General features: G+C 43.8%; 1 protein-coding gene across 1 annotated transcript in view; it reads right to left on the bottom strand.

The window, feature by feature from the left end:
* The window catches only part of ptpn4a (protein tyrosine phosphatase non-receptor type 4a), a 68055-nt gene that overhangs the window by 13238 nt on the left and 30823 nt on the right, over positions 1–23994 (bottom strand). The window contains exons 3-15 of the mRNA XM_047600442.1: positions 18301–18408; positions 17911–17953; positions 17229–17307; positions 15809–15853; positions 15511–15563; positions 11386–11506; positions 10201–10288; positions 8421–8509; positions 5386–5449; positions 3664–3836; positions 2446–2514; positions 2199–2333; positions 1273–1434 (exon numbers count right to left, since the gene is read on the bottom strand). Coding sequence (XP_047456398.1) covers positions 1273–1434; positions 2199–2333; positions 2446–2514; positions 3664–3836; positions 5386–5449; positions 8421–8509; positions 10201–10288; positions 11386–11506; positions 15511–15563; positions 15809–15853; positions 17229–17307; positions 17911–17953; positions 18301–18408 — 1229 coding nt within the window. The remainder of the gene's footprint in view (positions 1–1272; positions 1435–2198; positions 2334–2445; positions 2515–3663; positions 3837–5385; positions 5450–8420; positions 8510–10200; positions 10289–11385; positions 11507–15510; positions 15564–15808; positions 15854–17228; positions 17308–17910; positions 17954–18300; positions 18409–23994) is intronic.

Raw genomic sequence — 23994 nt, 5'->3', positions numbered from 1 at the left:
TGAGCCCCAAGTTGAATGGTCTGATGCTGCGTTCCAGACATTTAAGAAGGCGAGATTTTTCGACCTCTGAGAACCGTCCGTCTGACGAATATTTGCATTTAATTCAAATATCATCCAGTAAAACGTCTCTACTTGTAAAACGATGTCAAAATAAGCAATAATGTTTGTCCCCTGTCAGGGATCCTCCACTGCTGACAGTTGAGTTATCTTATCACTAGCCTAGAGGCACGCGGTCGGCCGTGTTTTTCTTTTTGTTGTTTACATTTGCCGTTAGGATGTGGATCGCCTGGAGGTCAAAAGTCAGACATTTCAACAAACTTTAAAGTTACGCAGCATGAGATCAACAGCGTGTCCGCGTCTTTCTCGTATAATCACGAAATACTTGATTGCGATACATGGCTTGAATTCTGCAAAAATTTGCAATTGAATTCTGCAACATTTTGCAATTGTGATTGAAAAATGAGTTATTTCACATTATTTACACGTAGAAAGCAGTGGTTTGACGAAGTAAACACTGATGACTATCACAACGCACAGATAGCAAGTGTGTGATCCAAGGAAGAGAGCAGGTGATTATATCATCTTTTGGCTCCGTGACAAAGGGATGAGGCACCGACTTGGCTCGTGTCTGTAGCTTTGTAGGCAGAGGAGCTACCACTTAAACGTTACTTAACCACTCTGATCTCCAACCGAGAAATGTTCCATCTCCATCACTCTGCTCCTCGCTCGCGCTTTGAAGCGGCAGCGCGGCGGTTTATTAGTTAAAGGACCTCGCCAGATATTTTCTAGTGTGTCTGGGCGCCGCGAAGACAGGCAGAGATCACTGGCTCCTGGTTCCGCCCTGCTACCCGCTATAAACGCTTTTTATGGGCTCTTTTTCAAAGGGCTCATCTTTCCAACGGGGCCCGCTAAGTGACAGTGGGAGAGGGTGTGAACTGTTGGGAGAAGCCACAGACACCGACAGACATTAAAAGTAAAAAAAAAAACAACAACTGTCAACTCAGCAGTACACGAGACTAACGCCGATGACTAAAATGCGACTTCCAAATTAGAGGGTGTCTGTTTTGGAGGAGAAGGAGGAGAAGTGAGCGGTTCTATTTGTGAAGCAGTGGAATTATGATCTAACCAGTGACACCAAGTCAAGAGTTTTTTTTTTCTTTTCCCCTCAAAGAAAGAGCAGCGGCTTTAAAGAACGCGCGTCAATGACAAGAATAAAGGAAAGAGGACGAGGCGTAAAAAGACGAGGGCGACTCGTTCATTCATGAAACTTACGGTGTAGAATCCAGGCTGATGCTGTTGGCCTGCGTGGACGACGCCGACTTGTGATTGGAGGAGAAGACGGGCAGGCTCGGGGAAGCGTGGATCACGTGATCGACCAGGTGACCGACGGAGGACGGGCGTAGTCGCGTGCCCTCTTGAACAAACAGCGAGTTCCTGACAAACGTAAAGACGTGTTATGTTAGAGGGCTGGGAACACAAGCTGTAAATGAGCAGGTGGTAACGCATCGCTTCAGGGATAACTGAAGCACCTGAAAGTACCTGACAGCTGGGATCTAGACTATGCTCGGAAAAACAAAGGTTTAGGATCTCAATGCAAGTTTTTTTTTTTTTTTAGGGTTAACTTTTTTTAACAATTTTGCACAAAGTTCAGATTTCGAAATGTATATGATGGGACCAAAACCTATTGACCTGACAGTTACTCTGCCAAAGACGTATCTGGTAAACTCCTAGGTAAATAATTATAAGCTTGAATCAGTAATGTGTGTTCTCAATGCGAACAAACTGAGAGCGTCATGAGACCACGCTCTCTAACCAAACTCAGCTGAGACGTGAGTGCCGTGTTCACAAAAGCCCAAATGAACCAAGCCGGCGCTGCTGGTTTCTGAAAAACAAACTAGGCGTGAAAGCACCATTAAACTACGCGCCGCGAAAATACAAGAATACAATTATTTTAAAGGTCCCTGTGCTTTTCGGGGGGAAGAAAAAGTGGGTCAGAGATGAAGTTTGGGCTTTGAAGACGACCTGCAGCGCAAATATTTGAGTGTAAAGTCCTGAAACGACTCCCTCGCTGTCCGTTAGCACCGTGCCAGGAAACGTGTTCACAACAGGTTTCCGAAAATCAGGAACGCTTTAGCGCAAAGAGATGCTCACCGTTAGTAGATAAGTAATAAAAGAACAGAACTGTAATTAGGACTCACTGGTTGGGCGTGCCAGGCGGAGAGCGAGTAGGCAGGCTCTGGGTCTCCAGTCTCTCATCTGATAGGCTGTTCCTGCTGACCGACTCCCAGTCAGTCCCGCCCACCAACTTCCTGGCCAAAGGTTTGCTGGGAGACCTGCTCAAAAGCAAGACATCAAATCAGCTGTGCACGTAACCAACATTTCTCTACCATCAGATAAACGGGAAAAAGAAACTCAGGGACGAAGAAATAGGGACGTGTCTATTACCTGGCAAATACTCTATCCTTGATACCTTTCTCCTTTCCATACTGCACAGACTGCACCTCTGTCCGTCCACTGAAGAGAACAAAAAAGCGGACAGAGTATAAAATGAAAAGTTTTACACACGTGAAACAACTCTCCGCTTTGGCAAGATTTCAAAATTTGTATTTACTTTCCCCACTTCCCGAAATTAAGACATGAAACGACACCGATTTGCATGAGAGCAGGAATGTGCCGCTCTAGTCAGTGGAATCAGTCCCTCCAAAGATAATTAAAAGAACGTGTGGTAAAATGAACAAATTAATCAAAGTAACACCAGCAGCGTGCCAGCCGGTAACAAGTGTGACATATTTCATCTCCTGAAACACTGTTAATAACGTGTTCGCACACTTTTTGCAATTCAAAGGACTATTCTTATTGGAAAGTCTGTCAATATCTCAAGGGTAAAAACACCCCCCTCCCCCTCACTCACACACACACACACACACACACACACACACCATCAAGCCAAACATCAGACAAGGCTTTCTCGCTCGGATTGCGTCACTCCCGCTCAATAATGCATCACAAGACGTCCAACTCCCGGCTCATCTCTCACTTGAATTTCATAGAAAAGGGAAATAAAAAATGCCGGCAGTGAAGTGAAACAAAGTTGACACCGGGCGGAGTCACAACCCACTGAGGAGAAAACACTTTTATTTTATGTACTAAGCCCCCAACTTGAAAGAAAAAAAAATGTATATGGCCAATTTAAAAGAGCCGTTTTGTTTGAAAAGGGAGTGGCGGCGGCAGCGCTCTGCGGGGCTGCACCGTGAAGTGCGCGGCGCGCCCGCGCCCGCGCCCGAACACAAGTAATTCCTGCGAAAAAACGTTAAAGTACAAGTTTGCAAGGCCAAACACAAACAAGTCGCTTTTTTTTTTAAGTGAACCGTAAATAATTAAGTTGTGGTTTTCTGGGGCATGGAAGCAAAACAAGGCACACGCTTCGCCTTCCAGCGATCCAGCCTCTCAAAGCGAAAAAACTGCATCGATTCCAACCAACGTGCACTTCTGTTGATGTTTCCTTGATGTGGGACGACTGGCGAGAGTCGGACGGGGAGAGAAAGAATCCAAAAGTCTGGTAGACGCATGTGTGTGTGCGTGCGTGTACATGTCAGGCGAGACCTTTCTCAGCGCGCTCAGTTTTTCCTCTGGGAGCGTATACTTAAGTCCTCTTGCTCTTACCAGTATCTGAACTTTGAGCCCAGGGTGAAGTAGTGAGAGAAGAAGTTCTTCTGCGGTGGGATGGGCTGCTCCAGCCTGAAGAAGGTGTGGTGCTCCACGCAGGCCTTCCACAAGTTCTTACAGGCCCGGTAGTTGACCATGTTGAAACCCAACAGCGTCTCCCGAGTCTCAGTCTGCATGGAAGGAGGGGAGAAGAAAACGACTAGTGAGACGTTGAATAACATTCTGGCATTTTTTCTATATCTGTACAGTTTTTCTTTTGTGTGTCTGTTGAAGCGGTCGAACCTTCAGCCTCTATTATTTTGAGCGTTCCTCCATTAACCATACCAGCCGTTCTTTACTTTTAGCAACTCTCTTTCTACTATTCTTCCATATCTTTAGACTTCTTTAAAATAAGACAATCCTTTAATTTAAAGTCTTCAAATATGGATGCAGAGCACGTCATGTTCAGAAGAACCACAGTCAACCTGCCTCATTTGACAATAATCTGAGTACAGCAACAGTCTGTGAGCTTATTACGAGCTTATTCGTGACTAATTAAGGGCAGCAGCAAAGATTTACTCAGTAAAGTTCACTAACAGCAGGATTACTAAGTAACCACTGGTAAAAATAACTACCCAGAACAGAAGTTGAGGCCCTTGTTGTTTCTTTTTTTCTCGTATTGAAGCAGAAGTCTAAACCGCTACGTGTAGTTCCTCAGAAGGAACGTCATCGTTGATGCGCTGACTGACGCCGGGAAAGGCCGACCTGTTTGTGTCCATGCGTCGCACAAACAGTGAGAGTGACACCGGTGCTGTGCTGAACAGACTCGGTGACGGCTTCAATATTTTCGTACGCAAAGACGAAAGCCAGCGACACTAAAAAATAAACTGATGAAAATGAACTGATCAACAGTTTGTTGTAACGGATTTAGTTGGTATTATTCACAAAATCCCCATGATTAGTGCGTTACTTAAAGTTCAGTGAATTCTGTAGTAACGTTGACCAGGAACAGAAACGTAACCATCCATGTCATGCGAGCGCCGCAGACGCAAGTTTGACTACTACAAAATGTCGTAATCCAGTTTTGTGAAGAGGTGCTTTTTTTCCCCTCCGCGTAACATGACTCATAATGACATTCAAATGTCATGTCAGCAGACTCATACAGTAATTTGGTATTTTGATAACAACCGAGTGTGGCTACGTCAGGCTATTATTTCAAAGCCCGCGTTCACCTCCGCGCGTTCCGGGTGGAAGCCGGGAAGAGAAAATGTCACGGCCTGCTTCAATTAACTTTTAAATAGGAGTAATGACTTCACACGTAAAGCCTGTTTAAGGAGCATGAAGTGCGCCTGTGGATATTTGTGGGGGGAACAAACATCGGGTCGACGGGAGGATTGTTTGCCGAAAAAAAAACGGAAAGACACCCACATGTCAAACAAAGGACGCAAGACGCAGCGGGGGATTAAGGCAGAGTCAAGCAGGACACAGCAGGGGTTTAATCTGACAATGATTACACGCGCATATGCAGATGCGGCTCAGTTAACAACCACGGCAACGTGGTGGCGGCGGCGGCGGCTGCACGTATACAGTCAGTTAAGCATGCGCCTAGAAAACACACACTGGATAAACTCCATCTGTTCACAAACTGGAAATGATTGTGCGAGAGAGAGAGGGGGTGGTTGAGGAGAGTGTATGTGCTCCGATGTATGCGTGGGTGGAGGGAGGGGGCTGTGGACCTACCGCCTCTCTTCTCAGCTGGATGAAGAACTGTTTGCACTTGAAGGAGATTTTCACTATTTTCAACCTGGAAGGAAAAGGAGAAACGTTTTATTATCAGTATCAAGGTAGTGATGTTACGTTTTAACACACAAGGTTCCCTTGTCTGGGTTTACACTGAATTAAATGGGTGCTTATCAGACTGTATTTGGATTCACAAACACATTTTTCAGCAGGAAGAATCAGCCATCAGTGAACACCCAACACAAGACCCACTTCAAGTAATGTTTGGCTGTGCAGACATTTAATAACACGTTGTAATATTTGCGTAGTAACCGACCCTGGTGTTTGAAAAGTTAAAATATAAATGCTGCTTTTACGTGTATTCCACTAACAATCAGGGTCAGTCAGAAGAAAAACAGGTTGTTTGGAACAGACAGTGGGGGAGGAGGGGGAGTAGATCTTTGAAAATGCACCCAACAATCGGCTCGACCCCTGCAGCATATTTGCCCCACGCGGGGTAAACATCAGGTGTTGTGATGCGTTTCCAGAAGGGACAGAAACGTGGTTGGGGAAAAACAACAAGGAGTTAAAAAATCTTGGTTGTATTTGACTTTTTGAAATCTTTAACAAGAAGGATTTCAAACGGGGTTGGAGAAATGTTTACCAAGCGAGCGCAGCCACTGCCAGCTAGCTGCAGAGGCTGAAGCACGGCGGGCCCAAGTTCTCTTTCAGGAATCAAAACACAGCTTTCCAAACGCTCTTCTGAATGAGATGCCTTTTCTACGAGTCGGCCGACACACGTGTCTCGTTCCAACTGTTCAACGGATTTCTAAACCCCCCCCCCCCCCGCAGCTGGAAGGTTTGAGTTATCAGCGCTGGAGTCTCCCTCTGGGGTCGACAACATTTTCTCAGCAATCTGCGCAGCATTTATTCGCGCAAAAATAAAAAAAAATGTCTATAAAATACTTGAATCGGAGGACCGCACGCGCGAAGCCACGGTGAGGAGAGCGCCGATGAGCAGCAGCAAGAGTAACATAATCTCTTCCTGGAGTTCTGATGCTGCTGTGACTCATCGCTCTCTGCTAAATATATTTTACATACTTACTCACACACACACATGCTAAGGCTGAGTGTGAGTCATGCCCCATCAAAGTGCGGCTCATTTGTTCACTGCTGTGAACGGAAATAGGAAAAATGTAAAAAAAAAAAAAAAATAAAATCTAAATGTCTTTCTCGTTTCTCTCTTTCCCCGGCTCTCTTGACCCGTCCCCGTCTTACGGTTTCATTCACAGCGACAAGAAACAAGAGACGTGACAGATGCAGAAACGGAGCGGATTAAATAAAGACAGAATGGAGAGTGAAGATATTCGGTGAGAGGTTGAGAGATACTGTTGACTATTATGTTTCTCTCTCTCTCTCTCTCTCTCTCTCGCACATGGTAGTCCGCAGCTGTTGGGGACGCCGCTGTTGGCCTCTAAATTTAGCTCAACCGACTGGATGCACTCACAAATTTGCTTTAGCTTATTCTTCTCCGCTGACGAGGACTTTGCACCGACGTTCGTTTCGTGGAGACTTATCGTCACCCAAACAGGAAACCCAGTGTTAACCCTAAAATTTTATGGTTAGTTATTTTCTTTCCCCAAATGGGAGTTCCCCAACCCCCACATTTATGAATTTGGTCTTCGCAATGTTAGTCACTGAACTCATACCCATCTTTGCAAAAAAAAAAAAAGTCTATTTACGCACATTTAAACATACCAGCTGCTATGTGCATTTGGTCAGGGTGTGTTATGTGTGTTAAGCCTACAAACGGGTGAATTATCTTCCAGAGTTACAGGGGGTTTGAGTAGTTACTCTCCCACCCCCAGCACCCATTAACATTTAGCCTCCCACAGCGCGGCTGCAGAGTACGGTAGATTTCCAAGAATCGATCCCGGAGAGAACGAGAGCGAGAGACAAAAAGAGTGATGCAAGTAAATGAGTTAGACAGAGAGAAGTGAAAGGAGGACAAAGGGAGAAGAAGAGTGAGCAGAGGAATATCCGTGTTGTAATATTTCTAGGAAGGTCAATTCAGCACAAAGTCCCCCCCCCCCGCCCCGGAAAAAAATCTGGCGAAATCATCTGCATAATTCTAGCAAAGATCAACATGGGCTTAAATATTAATATGCCATGTCAATAATCGCTATGTTACAAGTTTCCAAACTATCATGCAGCCTATTTCTCAGTAAAAAATGGGTTCCTGGAGGCGGATCAAGTGGAGCTGGCAGCGCAAAGACAAGCAGAGAGGTGGATTTGTGACAAGAACATCCACAGCTTGTTTCCCTAGTTCAGAGGAAAACTGGCCAGTGGGAAAACAGCAGCGTATGAAAATATCAATGAAGAACCATTCAGACAGATCCACTCACTCACGTCTGATAACTGCCAGATTTTCCCCCTGGTTGCAAAATAACTTTCGAAAACGTTGATCTAGAGCTCCCAACATTTCTGTTTTGCTTCAGTTTTGATGTCTTTTCCTGTTCAGTGCCACATTTCTGTTTTCTGGACTATTTTTTTTTTTTCCCGAAAGGCGTACCCCAGGGTTTAGTACTTGGTCCTTTCCTGTTGATCCTTAACATTCTCTCCTTCTGTAAATTCATCCATCATCATGGTCTACCCTGCTACGTCGATGATTACATATTCACTTAATCCCCCTCGACTGCTACTCACTCCACCCTGACCAAGTGCTTTACTGTAATTAAATCATGGTTGTGAGCCAACTTTCTAAAACTGAACTGTGACAAATTTGATATGACCCTCACAGGTCCTATATCCATCACCAAAACCGCCTACAACTTGTTCCTTATTACCAACAGCTCCACTCTCTCACTCTCTCTCTGTACACATGTGCAACCTGATAGTAATCTCGGCAAACTGAAAAAAGACTTTCTATTATCTAGTACTTAAAAATAGTGGCACATACGGTATATCTCTCAAACACACACACAGGAAGTGGACCTGGGTCACAAGTCAGACTTAGTGAACTGTGCGGTGTTACATTCTTGATGTGCGACACTCACCATAGGAAATAGTTGATCCGTACCCTGTTCTTGTAAATCACGATGCCAGCGGACATCACCCCGATGAGAATCTCCGTGTTACTCTGGTCCTTGAGAGAGGAAAGTAGAAAATGTGAAGCTGTGAGCCAAACAGAAAGAGTACAACAGTACAACATGTTTTTGGATAGGTTTCCCCACTAATATAAAACTAGAAGATGTTGCTGAATAAAAGGCCTGCCTCAAACCGTAATGGTTACCAACACCCTCCAAGGAGATGAAGAGCAAAGGACGTGAGGACGGGCTCAGGTCTAGGTCCAACAAACATGTACGAAGGCTTCGAAGGATGATCAGAATATAACAGTTCCTATAGTTCTTTATACTGAGGTGATACATTTTTTCTGTTGAATCTAATGATCGTGTTGGATTTTCAGTTCTGTCACAATATTTCTAAATTTGCCAGATCCCCAAAAGTGATCGATTCTGTCCATGATTTCAGCCGAGTACTTGGTGTTATTTTCATGTCCGCAGACTTAAAATGTAGAATTTTATAATGAATGCTTCTCTCAAAAAGCTGTGCACATTTTTATGTTTAATACTGTCTGGCAATTTAATTTCTTATGCGTCCCAAATGTTCTTCTCCAGCTCGTAATGGCATTACAGTTGATTCTGGATCTAATCTCGAAATTACAGGTATCAACGTAGATTAGGTAAGTGGTCATTTACCTCAATCTAATCTTCTATCTAATCTCCCATACACAACTATCCAAAAGAACTATATGGGCAAAAAGATCTAAATTATGGGTTTGCTGCGATGCTGCTAGCTGCTGGTGTTATGAGTGCTGAATGCCAATGTGTGGTATTTCTGCAGGGTGTGGGCATCAACCTTGACTGTACACACTGCAGCTCTTCAGACCTGTTCTCATTCCCAGCACAGAGCTGCTTGGCTCCATATTTGCTGCCAGAATGAAAACAAGCGCACTACCAATATTGTGAAAATGGGGAAAGGGAAAACCATTTATAAACTCGAACTCCACAATATCAGCTTTGATCACAAAGGTTGAAGGTCGATACGGACAATGTTGCCGCGGCACAACAAGCCGACAGTTGGCCATTTCCTGGTGTCGAGCATCTATGGCAGAACGAGCTTGTTCGGCTCAGAGACCAACGCACGAGAAGAAAGATGGAAGTGACAAAATAGACAAAGTGACGAAGTTCCGAAGGATTTTGATAATGACACGATTATCTAAAAATAAACGCAGACTAATGATCAGCGTGATTCAGAAGTGTTTATTTGCGTATGACTGGAGCGCTTCCTAGCTTCCTAGGAAGCTAATGCCAGCTAATAATAGCTCTTCCGGTTTCCAAAAGTTATTTCCTTTTATGCAGGTGCAAAAACATGTGTGCCAGCTGGCTGCGGAAGTACAATTTTTTGGCCTGGACGGGGTGAGGCGACGTCACAGTCGGCCTCTACAGCAGGTAGTGTTTTGGCGCCATACTGCTCCATACTGTCGGGCGCTGGTCTGATGGTGACACAGGCTCCTACCGTTGTATTGTGTGTGTTGTTTAATCTGTGGCCTTGGGTGATGTGCAAGATTTTATTTATTTGCTTGTGTTTCTGTGGTTGATTCTAACTGTGGTGGCATTTATGTGAACAAGACATTTATTATAGTATCGATATCACACATAGTACATATATTACAGTAAATAAAGTAAGTGCAAATACATAGAATAGTCTTTAACACACAAACGCACACACTAATTCAGACGAGCGTTTACAGATATGGAATAAAAGCTTACTTACCCTTGCATAGTGCAGCTCTACCCCGTAGAGCTCCAGCGTACGTGCTGTGTTCAGATAATTAAACTCTGACTGGGCAGGAGATAGACCGCTGAGAGAGATAGAAAGGAAAGAGAGAGGAAGCAGGGACACAGCAAGATACAAGGATGAGAGGTTACGTGTGGGAGAAAAGGCAGCGACGATAATTACAAGGTAGTGTTTTAAACTGGCATGTGAGGCAGGGAAAATTACAGAAAAATGCAATAAAAAAAAAAAAAATGGGTGATCAGAAATGAACTGAACTAGTACTAATGTTTGCAGCTCCACAGTGATGGCAGACTTAATTACATTTACTGCAACAATCTGTCATGGAACCAATTTTCGGAAAGACATAAATCTCACTGATAGTCGTGCGATTGAAAAAAGGCAAAAATACATAGCAGGTGATTGGATGAACCATCAGCTTAATCACCATGTATAACAAGGAAATCACAGGCAGAGAACTCGAAATAGTTTCTTAAGTTCTGGCAAGTAAAATGAATTTTATCTTTTTGGTATATTTTTGCCATTTTATTGTTTCGACACTGCTGGATTTGATGTATGTGGTGTGCAGCTGCAGTGACGGAGGGAAAAAATTTTGAATTGTTCTAACTGAGTTTCTTGCTCTAGTAATGGCATTAATCTCACTATAGGAGATATCTGCTTACAATGCAACGTCCTGTTTTAGTGCGTATCTGTATGATTCGCAATAGCAATGGCGCCATAACGATCGTATCAAGAAGGGTTTTGAATGAGGTTGGAGGGCATTGAAGGCCTAGATGGAACATGCACAGCTCACCACTGGCTTCTAATAGTTCCTCAAAGGTCTCAAGGTTTGAACTACTGTGGCTCGACCACATGTTCATACAGCAGCTTGAAGCCTGGCAAGATTCCACCATGGTCTTACCAGAACCAAGCAATAGAAGGTACACTTCAGGGACACTTAAACATCTAGACATTAAGTCCTGGGGTGTTTATGTCAAGTGCGTTCTTGTCTATCTCCTTGTTGCCAAGGTGCTATTGTGATTTCATCTGGATGTAACCTGCATAGACCTCGTACAGCCAGATATTCCAGAACGCTCAGGTGAATATGCCAGTTTCTTCCTGTTTCTACGTGTGCATGAATGTGTGTGGAATCCCGGACGGGTTCGCGCGTGGGTCCGAGCGTACCTGTGCTGCTGGTGATGTTTGGCGACCTCTTTGTGGAAGTCTTGTGGGGGGTTGGGGATGAAGCAGAACTCGGACAGATAGCCCTGACTGTGCTCCGATTCGCTGTAGTCGCCCAACTCGGCTAGAGACAGAGACAAAGAAAGATTCAAATATGAAGAGAACGCTACTGAATACGTTTCCCCTTTTATTGCGTTTATCAAGTTCAACAAAAAAGAAAGAAAGAGAGAAACGTGTGAAAATGAAAATAGATTTTTACAATGTCAATTACTTAAAATATATAACATAAAAATGTGGAACAGACTGCAAATTATTCACCACCTTCAAGTCAGTATATACAGTAATATAGCCACAAGTCAACACTTTCACTTTAAAGATGTGAAGAGGTGGATCTATTAAGTTAACTAGTAGCCTCGTGTGATTAGCTGAAAATGTTTGTCACAATAAAATTATTTATGTCACACAGTGGTGACTTTTAATCTTAACGCGGGTCATTTTTTTTAAACAGAGAAACTGACATGTAATGAAAAACATGAACTAGTAGAAAAAAATAGTTCTAGAAAAAAACTCTGGTTTAAGGCTCATCTGTGGCAAATCTTTTACTACACTATTCCTTACAAGTGTAGCCTGTTACCAATGAAAAGCATTTCCACCAATGCTCCATTTAACCGCCTTCATCTTCAGAATGCCACCATTTAACACCAAACCGCTGACAGATAACCCCTCTTTTACACCATCTTTGTGTTGTTTTACAGTGGGAGTGCCCTTGTTTACACAAGAGGGCGACATGATGAATCCATGGTTGGAAAGAAAAATATATTTTTACACCTTTACTATAAACTTTCTCATAGTCTCCGATAATACTCATCAAGAACTGCACGGAAAAACAGACTGGATGAAAGACCATTAACAACAACGTGAGGTTAGAGAAAACAGGGAAGGCATCATACAGTGCAACAACACCACACCTCTATTCTCAGGTCGGCTAAGATACTCATACATACACTGAGCTGCATCAATACGTTTGATTTTTACCACGAGACCAAGAGCTGGTGAGACCTCGACATCCTTAAAACTGTTCAAATGGGCCATTTCTTCTCCATTTCATGAACGCTGCAGTACAAGCATTACATGGCCGGAGGCATTTAACTGTGGCTCAACATGACAGGCTGAAACATAAAGAATGAAATGATCTCTGGTAGCCCTCTGAGCCCTCGGAGACAAAGATCTCAAAGTGAATTCCATTAGCTCACTATCCCGTAGTTGACGCCCAAACGCATCAATTCTCTCAAGTAGTCCCTTGACTAAACTACAAGCAAGTAGCCTAAGCATATTGACCGACCAATCAATTCCAGCTCACCCGTTTATTGATGTCCACCACCAGGGACATATATATATATATGTGTGTGTGTGTGTGTGTGTTTGTGTGTGTGTGCAGCCAATAGCTCATGTTTCAGAACGGCAGGCTAATGTCAGTTTTATTTATGCTGCAGTTATTACTTTAACAAGGTCCAGTGTTCATTTAATCTCTAATGAACCTCAAAAACTAGCATCTTTTCATATCCATATTTGAATATGGACTCCACCGGGGGAGCTGTGGAGCAGTAGTTAGAGATGCAGCTTAGGACCGGAGGGTCCCAGGTTCAATTCCCCCCATTTCCATTGCTGTGGTGCCTTAAGCAAGCGGCCAACCTCTAAACTGTTCCCAGGGCGTGGTCCTGAGAGGAACAGCCCACTGATCAGTATCAATTACTATTATTATTACTTAGTTGTGTCTAAAAACGAGAGGCTAGTTTCAGCTCAAGCCTACCTCTAATGATGATGCATTTGCTCGCCTTGCAGGTAACTGCATCTATATGGATCCGTGCGTGCGTGTGTTGGTTCCCTACTATCAATATGAATAAATTACAAAATGCTGTGTGTGCAGTCGATACATCTAATCATGTCTACAAAATGTTGGATAAGACAAGCTCTTTTTCCTCTTCTGCTTTAACCCTCTGGCAACATTAGGGACATTTTTGTCCATTTTGGGCAAAACTTTCCTCTTCATTTGGCTGCGTTTAGGCTGTGTTGGTGCATATGGCACATTTTTTTGTAACACAGCCTATGTCCACACAAATTTTGAAATTCAAAAAGAAAATAATTCTAATAGGTCAACAGAACACTGTGGAAAAAAATGTACCACGCTCTAGTAACCTCAGCGGACAAAAACGTCCACGTCCAAAAACTGCTCTCTGGTTGTCAAAGGAATTAAACAGTTTGTGACGGGACTCCAACCAGGTGCATAAACTCACTAACTGTTTTCTTCACCGTGAAGTCCAGTAAGAGAAGGGGCCCATGTTTTTATTTTCCACACACACAAACACACACACACCTCTAAGCTCAATAACACAAGCAAAATGAATGAAATAAACATTTTATACATAGGCCCTATAATGGGGAAATGGCTGAAAATAACAAATTTGGCCATTTTTCTCATAAATGAAACCCTAATATTCCAGGATAAATTATTTTATCGTGCCATGGCTGAGAAATCAAAAAATGTAGTTATAATCGAAGTCAATGGGACATTTTTGTCCGCTGAGGATAAAGAGGGTAGTAAATTGTAAATCTGATGCTACAAAAAAACTAATAATCCAGTCATTCAGTATTTTAGATAATCATGGTCATTCCCAAGACTGATCTGAAACAAAAACTGCCCCATCCACCCAACATTATTTTTATGGAAAATAGTACATATTTATATAAATTTACAGCTGAGTCTTTAGTTCTGAGGAAGGGGCTTCTATGGCTATTTTTTTAAACAAGAATTTAGGTTTGCTACTGCTAGGGATTTGGGATGTTTCGAGAATGCCCGCTTTAATGTGGGATTTAGAGTCATCAGCGCTGGCACTTGGGCTAAGCTAACTGAATTAGCAGCATAGCAGCTGCTTCGAGCCGTTTTCTCCAAAGCAAACATTTATCTTTATAATCTGGGCTGGCACTGCACGAAGCGACAACATGGACCTAGCTACACTGTGTGTGTGTGTGTGTGTGTGTGCGTGTGCGTGTGTGAAAGCAGTAGTAGTGTCATGATGTTGCTAGTCTAGGCCAAATCTCTTCTCTGACCTATTTACTGTTGCTGTGCATATTCCCCGGGAAATGTGCCATAGTGGAAACGCAAGAGAGAGAAGGAGGGAGGGAGGGAGGGAGAGATAGAGGGGGAAGAGTGGGGGTTTATGAGTGCATAAAGGAGAGAGGGGGGTGGGAAGACTTAACCAGAGATGAAACAAAGAAATAGGCAGAGGGCAAAACAGGCTGAATGAAAACAATGAGCGGCAATAAAAGAGAAGGAGTCTGTGAGGCAGACAGGAGCCATTACTCTGATGTCACCATCCAGCCTAAATGACAGCAGATAAGATTACGCCGAATAACCAGCGGGATAGGCCAGTTTGTAAGTTTGCACAGACATTTAATGGTGGATCATAACCAATTCCTCCAATTACAGGTCGTCAACGGACCCCAGCCGTGCAAGTTTCAGGTGGGCGCCACCCACAGACGCTCCTAATAAAAACCTAAACACCCCAACAGAGATTTAAAACTGAAGGAGCTACTCAGACGAGTGGTGAGTCCAGCTGCCCTTGTCTCAGCTTTTCTGTGATATTAATGAAGTGGATTATTTTAGCCAGACCAAACAAGGTACTGGACCGACTTGAAAAAGGATGACAGGAAACATTTATTTATTTGGTCTTTCAGATCTAAATAACGGACTCAAAATGTTGACTAAAACTGAAGTAATGGAGAATATGACTGCAGCAATAAACATCCACAGACTAGTGTGGTAAAAACCTAGCAACCAAGCATTTGCCTCCGCGAACGATTTAGCCATTAAAAGGCTGATATTGGACCAGTGAACGCTGGTAGATAAACAAATAAATAAATAAAAATACACCTCGGCCTCATAGAATATTTATGTCATATCACATATCACCACAGTGCTTAATTGAATGGTCATGGCTTCAGAGGAGTCGTGTTAAATGCACTCCAGAAACCACAGCCATTACGTTTAACAGTGTGTGTAGCTAAAAGGAGCCCTAATGAATTGCCTTTCCATCGCTGGGCGCATCCAGCGGAGTGAGCGCTACTTACATTGAACAGCATAGGATGCCAGCAGTGCAGCTGTGTTGTGAGGACAGGGCAACCTGGAAGTGACGGGAAAACACACAAATCACTCAGCTTTGTGTCAGTACAAGGTATTGAGAGTTCTTTCCAAGGACACACATTACTCAAGTTTGATAGTAACAGTAAGAGAAAAATAACAAATGCAGTGACGCTTATTTTTACTGGAAAAAACAATAATGTTACGGTGCTTCCCATTGAGCTTCCTGAACCTGCGCTATATATAAAGTTACGCTTCCTTCCACACATCAGATCCACAAATACTCACCTTCCAGTTAATATATCCTGTTTGATCTGAAGAAAATATTGGTACCTGGGGGAGGGGGACAAGACATTGCATTAGAATAAGACAAAACTACCTTAAATACTAATATAATTATTATTATTAAATACTATTTAAACACAGCAGCAGCCTACGTTTAATAAGGAGAACATTCAGTAAATATTGTAAAAAGCTATTCCGGAAATTGTATATAGATCATAAAAATATAGAGTTTGGTTTTATTGAACCTATGAATGAATGAATGAATGCCCCACAGTGCCGTGACTGTTATCGGTATTGCTTAACTGCAGTGTACTCCCAAAGCCATAAACACGGTACGACAAAGCCATCCCTGTGTGTTTTGGTCCGCGAGTTGAAGGCACAATAACAGATCAGCGTGTCAGATACAAGGCTCAGTATTCACCTTTGCAATCAGCATGGAAAGTGCTGATAAGGAGGATAAAACTAGGGCTGTGGTTAGTGCAGAAAGCGGCGCTGCAGACGGTGCACGCTGAGATGTGCGTTATTAGAGTCCATTCTATGGCTCTGATAGGAAACGTTTCTGGTTTTCCTCACTGAACCTGCATCGAGGCAGAGAATAAAAGCTCTGGTTTCCGGGAATCCGTTCGCAATAATTAGATAGCAAACGTATTATAATTTTAGCGCACAGTTGATCTAAGCTCTGTAGAAAGGAAGTACATTTCCTTTTGATGAACGCACACAGAACAAAGTGTTCCTTCTTGTGTCTGCAGTCCTGGGCCACAGGGCACGCCATTTCCATGTATGCACTCTTTTTAGTGCCAAGGTTTCTCATATTAGCTCAAGCATTTTTTTTTTTGTCTTTACAATGTCACACGGTGAACGTCACAACAATAATCTCTTAATGAATTTCATCTTCTATCTCACAGCAAAGCTAGAGCTCAGAAAACAAGTGTGTGAACTTTCACCAGGGACTAGGAACTCCTGGAGCTACTCAGTACCAAGACTGCATTAAAGCTTTTTTATACCTCTGTGGACAAATCTGCCTAAACTTCATGGGTCTTTAGACCGAGACGGAAACAGAGAAGTTCTTTGACTTGGAGAGGGAAAAAAAAGCTGAGAAACACACTGGGACGAGTTGCTTGAGTTGCATAAGTTTGCGACGTAGACAACGGTGACAACGGACGTAACCAGAAAACTGCACAACATTAGGCTCAGATTGTGTAAAGAAAGAATCGGACATTTACACAGACACTTGGGCCCGAATGCAACGGAAAGCGCGGACAAAATGAACACAACTGAGTGAGGGAAGCAACAAATGAAGAAAAAGGCCAGGTCCCACGAGATGCACAAATCCACTGCTGCAGTGAAGATGCTTAGAGGTGAAATCCAACGCTAAGCTACGAGTCAAAGCCTTGGATTTCTCAGGAAAACTTAAAGCTCTTACCGTGTGTATTCTTCCTGAAGTTTACCAGGGTCTGTCACAAAGAATTTGACTCTGAAGCTCAAGTTATGTGGAGATCCTCCTGGAAGACAAAAACGGTAAGAAGTCAAACTAACAGAACGTGTTGATATACTAAACACAAAAATATGAATTTGTAAAGAAATGAAAGAAGCCAATTGTTAAAGCCAAGCAGGCAGTATATATATATATATATGAATCTTTTTCCAAATATAAATCAGTGGCTGCCAACAAAGCAGCCTCTATCTGTGCACTGAGTGACATAAAAGAAATCCTGTGTGTTTTTATTAATATATTTATTTTTCCTCAATAGACTCAACAGAGTAAATCAGTCAGTGTAACAATGGAGTTGAAGCGTAGTTCGATCGTGGCTGGAGGAGGACAGCAGACCCCGATCCGGCTACTCCGTCACTGTACACGTTACAAATTCTAATACTCATTATCAAAAAAAATAAGAACAGGGTTGAAATGAAGTTGAACCGATGCTCAGGGCTCGCTTTGAATTTTAAATGACGCTCGGCGAGGGTTAGGGAGACTTTTCGCTCGAGGTGGAGTCTGGACCGTCGACCGCGAGGCTCGGGAGGAGCCGCTCGGCTCTGGGACTTTCTGACGTTAGCCTAAAACGCAGCGGGTGAGCTGAGAGTGCTGTGTTGTGGATTTCACCTACTTTTTAACTGTTTCCTGATGGGCTTACTGGGATCCAGCCAGCGCTGTAAAATATTGATTGAGAGACACTTAGAGACGCCATAAAGCATGACTACACAACCTAAATTATTCACCAATGCTCTTTCTCTCTCTCTCTCACACACACACACACACCTGTCAGACACATTCAAATACTGTACACAAACACACAACCATACAGACACAATGACATACAGTAGTCTTAATCATGTTCATTTTATGAGTCAGAAACATAGAGCAGCTGTGATATAATCTTACAGGTGAACACATGTAGCTGCTCACACACACACACATTTAGAGACAGTAACTTTAAGATATGATTTTACAAATTTTGCGCGCACACACTGTGGTAGACAGAAAACAGCATACTAACTGGTGCGTCTGAGGAGTCATCAGCCAAGTGCAGGCCAAAGTAGTCCCTCTCGGTCAGCTCCAGGTGCTTAAAGACAGCATCCAGCAGCACCTGGCCGTGATCCGACTTCTGCAGAGGAGAAGAGAAAACAAAGGATGGATTCAGCCGCTCGCCACACAGCATAGTCCCCCCCCCCCTCTCCTGAGTGTCACCCCTGCCCCTTTGTTGCTCCTCAACTCCTCGGCGAAAGGTCGCAGAGGGAGCGGGGACAGAAGCGCGGGGAAAGGCCGAAACGTCCCCTCATTTCCCGCCCAGAGACGTCGTGAATAATTTAACGCCCACACTACGGCGCAAAAACATTTCGCCAATTTAAAAAATTCACACGTGGCTCGTCCTTGTTTGATATCACCCCGAGCACGCGGGGGAAGAGAGAGTGTGTGCGAGGAATTAAGCCGGCGGATGCCTGCGGGCCATCGTGCATTTGTTTGTTTTGCGTCATGAGAGCAACGGAGCACGGTTACGCGGGGCTAAAAAAGCCACGCAGCCACTCCAGCGCATTTCATTCTCGGGCTGTAATGGTTTGCGATGTCTTGCAATTAAGAGCTGCCGTTATGCGTGATCAATAACACAATGACGCGCAACAAGGGCGACTGAACGAGCCGAACCAAAAAAAAACTAAAGCTGAGGAATGAAGTTTGGCTTCACTTTGCCTGATGGGAAACAATGGCTTTAAGAAACATAACTCTGCGGTAAAGGAATAAAAGGAACTGTCAATATTTTACTGAAAGCACGTCCTGCCTGCGGTTAAGCTCACGTAAGACAGAGGCGCCAAAAGAGGAACACTTAAACAGAATGAGGCTGAGAATTCAAGTTAATCACTCAGTTCAAGTGAATGTGTGATGAAGTAGAGCTTTCAGAAATCTTTTAGACAGGAAGTGCTTCTTATTCACTTAGTTACAGATGAAGACTAATTGGATAACAGCAGCCAATTTCCTCTCATTAAGCTAGTTTATAATCAGTAATTTTTTGTTATGGTTGATCATTTAGTTGGATTAAGCACCAGAGACGGCTTTTATTCAATAAAACTTTATTTATATAGGGTCAATTGCCTCAAGATGCTCTAGGTTTTCACCTGGTCTGGGTTCAGGGCTCAACGTCGCTCCTTAATGACAAATCTAAGAAAAAAAAAATTCAACTTCTCAAATTTACGCAATGAGAAGATTGTGCAGTGTGAACCTGAGATAATAGAATAGACAAAAAACTAACGTAATGATACACCAAAACCATGGTAGAGAGGGAAGTATTCCCTTTTACATTCAGTTAGCTGCATTTGAAGTAAAACCAAGACTTTCGAGCACAAACACGAAAACAAAATATGCAGCATTATCTGAGCACCCACTCATTCACTATACTGTTCTATTAAAATTATTCAGTCACTTATTTAAGCATTAATCATAAGCCTGACATGACAAACAACATATGCAAAATATATGATATGAAAAACTCAAATGATGTAGCTTTAGCTGGGAATCTTCACCAACTCTGCACTATGGAAAACAATCAGTTTCTTCAGTCGCAGTTTCCACAAACACAAAATAGAGTTAAAAAATAGTGCATTCAAAAGGATTCAAGTATACAAAGCTATGTTTTCTTCTGATCCCCTTATCAGTTGGTAAATACTGCAAAAAACGCGCTGAGGCTTTTGCCCTCAATATAAGGAAATCCACATATCTCATACAAATTCCATGGTACCTGCGTTTCACCGCGTAATTAGCATATGTAAACACCTTTGCGGATCTTCCCTATGGTGTGAAACGGTGTCACCCGCCGCCCAGTGCCACCTAGTTAATGAGTGTGACTCAAAGCCAACATTTAAAAGTCGAACTCCAACGAAAAGCACGAGCTTCAAACCACTGAGCCCGGTTCCATCCGGTTAACAACTTTTACCTTACAGGAACTGACACAGAGGTAAAACTGGGTGTATGCTGAAGTGAAAGATGTTAGGTGTGGTCACTTTTTTCACTTTCTAACCAGCCACGTTGTTGTTTTATCACTGACCGTAAAACCGGCGAGCGAAACCCAAAATGAAGAGCGAAACTAAAAGGTTAAAAGGAAAAAAGCGTTGCCCCGTCGTTGTCACCGGGTAGAAAGAGGGGCTACGCGCGCGGACGAGAGGCTGGTAAAGTGTGGGGGAATTATTTATTGAACACGTCATTAATATCATATTGTTTCCTGAGCGAGTGGGAAGGGCGAGAGGATAAACTGTGGGACCACAAGTGGAGCACAAATTCACACCTGATCTGGGAGGGAGAGTGAGAGTATCTGACTCCATCAGCGCTCCCATGGGAGAAAAGACACGCACTCACAACGCACAAACGCGCACGGTTAGTGCTCCAGTCCGTCCCTCCCCTTTGCCCTGGTGACACACTTTCAGAGCAGAGCGTGTGCCCTGGGTGACAGTTGACATGTTGACATGGTTGCCCTCTAGGATAACTGGGAAAGCGTGTGCGTGCAGTCTGCCGCTGTCAAAGCCTCGTTAAGTGTGAGTCAACTCGGATTGCCGCTGCGCCTCTTCTCCCCGTCTCTGCTCTCTTCACGTCTCGGGCGAGTGATGAAAAATGAATTAAAACTGGAGCTGCCGCGCTTGTAGTGGCACAGCTCCCACAGCCAGACGGTTTGCAGTTTGCAGCGTGTGTCCTCGCTCACGATATAAAGTGTGCGGTGGAGACTGTGACGGTATTTACGCTCGCCAGATCGGCTCATTACTGAAAATATCTCATCAGCCAATCAGACGGCGGCAGCAGCTCAGGGCATTTACGAGTGCAGACGTGGTCAAGGCGAGTCAAAGCAAAAGGCGACAGTAATTCAAATAAGCACTTGTTATCGCTGAGGTGTGCGGAAGAGCATCTTTCAACACATAACACAATGAATGTGGAAGAAGATGGGTTACAGCAGCAGAAGACCACAGCGAGGCGCCACTCCTATCGGCTAAGAGGAAACTGAGGCTGCAGTTGATTAGAAGATTAGAAAAACGTCGCCTGGTCTGATGAGTCTTGAATTGTGCTGTGACATTTGGGTCAGACTCTGGTGTAAACAACATGAAAGCATAGATCCATCCAGTCTTGTATGAACGGTTCAGGCTGGTGGTGGTGGTGTAATGGTATAGTGGATATTCTCTTAGTACCTGAGCATTGTTTCTGGCCATGTCCATCCTTTTTGAGGCCTCAGTATAAACATCTTCCGGGGGATACTTCTAGCAGGACACGTCCCCACGTCACAAAACCGACATAATCTCAAATAACTTATTTTTTTTTAACAGGACCCAGAAAGCCTCCACAGTCACCAGATCCCAATCTAACAGAGCACCTTTGGGATGTGGTGGAACGGGAGATTCACATCACGGACGTACAGTCGACCAATCTGCCGCAACTGTGTGACGCTGTCATGTCAATATGGACCAAAGTCTCTAAGAAATGTTCTCGGCACATTGTTGAATTAAGGCAGCTAGCTCTAAAGGCAACCTGATACTTAACGTTTTTGACTGCTCGGATGGAAAACGTCATCAATTCATCCCATCAGACGTGCGTATGAAATGCGGTGCCAGATGAAGAGAGTCCCATCAGGTTTTCCCATTGATCGAAGTAAGCGAAAGAGCTGCAGCGAAGTCCCAGACCAATCAGATTTGGATCCAAATGAATGTTATCAGACCAACATGTTTTGCTTTAACTAGGATAGCTTATTAAGTTAACGCTATTTATAGAATTCTGATCGACACAGATCGCCCGACTGACTGGGAAAGAACACAGCCAGACAATAGCTCGCACAGCAGATCTGTTTCTTTGTGTTGTTGCGTGCTCCTAATCAGCCCAACGTGACTATGCAGACTGGAACTGATGCACTGCGTTCAATCCACGATTTGTAATCTAATCGCACAATATGTATTCTGTTGACAGAATCAAATTACAGAATCTGATAAGACTGAAAGCAACTCAACAATAATAAAAAGGACGTCATGTTGTTGAGTTGAACCCAGGCGTCTCCCGTCGTGCCCCGAGGCTGCGAAACTGGAGGGAAAACAACTGGCTCCCAAAGCTAAAGCTGCCTGGATCCGAGGAGATCATCATTAGCACGACGTCAGATCAAAGAGGAGAAATGGAATCGGCGTACACGGTTGTCAAAGTGATCGATTTAGACCTGACTCGGACAGACGTGAGAAAACAATGAGCTTGTATCTATGAATATGAGACCAGGGGTTATTTTTTTTTCTTTCCAAGAAATTCAGAGGAAATTGACAACATTTCATGTTGACAGAACTGGCTAAAAAGCGACACTTCCCCTGCAGTGAAGGTGGAGAAAAAGGGATCTTCAGAAGAAAAAAAAAAAAACTCCAGACAGTCATGAGATCCCCGCCACTCGACCGTCACATTGAACATTCAGATCATGTAAAACCAAGTGACGCATAGAATTGTTGTTTTTTTTTTTTTCAAAAACAAACTGCTGCTTTGCGGGCAAGCGGGTTGCGAGTTCAGAAATAGTCTCACAACTGCCGACCGAAGTGGCTGCAGCTGAACGACAAATATGAGGAAGTGGCAAAACATGCAAAAATCTAATGTGATGTTCTCTCATGTAAGACTATTAACAGGCACGTCTATTCCAGGCCCTTTGAGAAACTTCAGATGTATGGCCACTGCTTCCCCTTTGTGTGAAGCAGCTTTTCATCTTGATGTAGGAGCCCTCTGTGCACTCTTTTTTTTTTTTTTTTTTTAAACACACTGTGCTCCCAGGAAACCCATTGCCAGTCTGTATATGCGTTGGTGCTAGCCTCTCCTAGCATTTTAAAAGCAGACCAAATGTGCCATTGCTGCCACTGTGAGAGCAAACAGCCGTACATTGTTAAAACTGAGCCAGGAACACACACACACACACACACACACACAGGGAAGCATGTGCACACGGACACACACGCTTTCACAAATTCCTTCTCTGTACTTTTACACAGCAGCTCCGGCAACAACAAACCCATATTGTGGATAGCTCGCGTGGTAGCGCTCCGTGAGAGAAAGAGTCCCAGAGAGCAAAGAGAAAGAGTAACACAACGCTGAGAGAGGGACCAGCGGAGAAGAAAGAGAAAGAAAACGTAAGAAGACAGAGAGTCACAGAGACGCTGGGAGGGAGAGAGAGAGGGCGAGCGCGGGGAAGAGAAAAAGAGTGATTGACGACGCGACCGGGCCAGACAAGCGCTCTTTGTGCAATCCACTACCACCACGGACTGAAATAGTGTCTGTGTGCGTGAGAGTGAGGACAGAGGAAGGAGACGTGGGGATAGAGAGCAATCAGGGCACAAGAGACTGGAAGAGACAAAAAAAAAAAAAAAAAAAAAAAAGGGAGTGAGAAAGATGCTGCGATAAGTTTTTCTCCCCCTGAGGGGTGGTCGTCAGTGTCAGGGGGGAAAAGACCATCAAACATCAGATAAACTGGGCTGACCTCGAACGGAAAGCGACACTCGGGGGGGAAATCCTACTGTCTGATTGCGGGGCAACAAAAAAAACGCCATCGTGTTATTTCTCTTCTACCGCGTTAGAGACAACCGAACAAATAAATGAATAAACAACACAGCTGAATGTGATAAGTGATAAGTGTTGGTGTTGAAGAATGAGGGAAATTCAGGAATGCGTAAGGCAGCTTGTCCGGACAGGAAAAGAGGTACACGGAGGA

The sequence above is a fragment of the Mugil cephalus genome, chromosome 12 (genome assembly GCF_022458985.1).
Source record: "Mugil cephalus isolate CIBA_MC_2020 chromosome 12, CIBA_Mcephalus_1.1, whole genome shotgun sequence".
Taxonomy (NCBI): Eukaryota; Metazoa; Chordata; class Actinopteri; order Mugiliformes; family Mugilidae; genus Mugil; species Mugil cephalus.
Note: the sequence above shows the minus strand (reverse complement) of the source record. Positions and strands in the feature narration are given on the sequence as shown.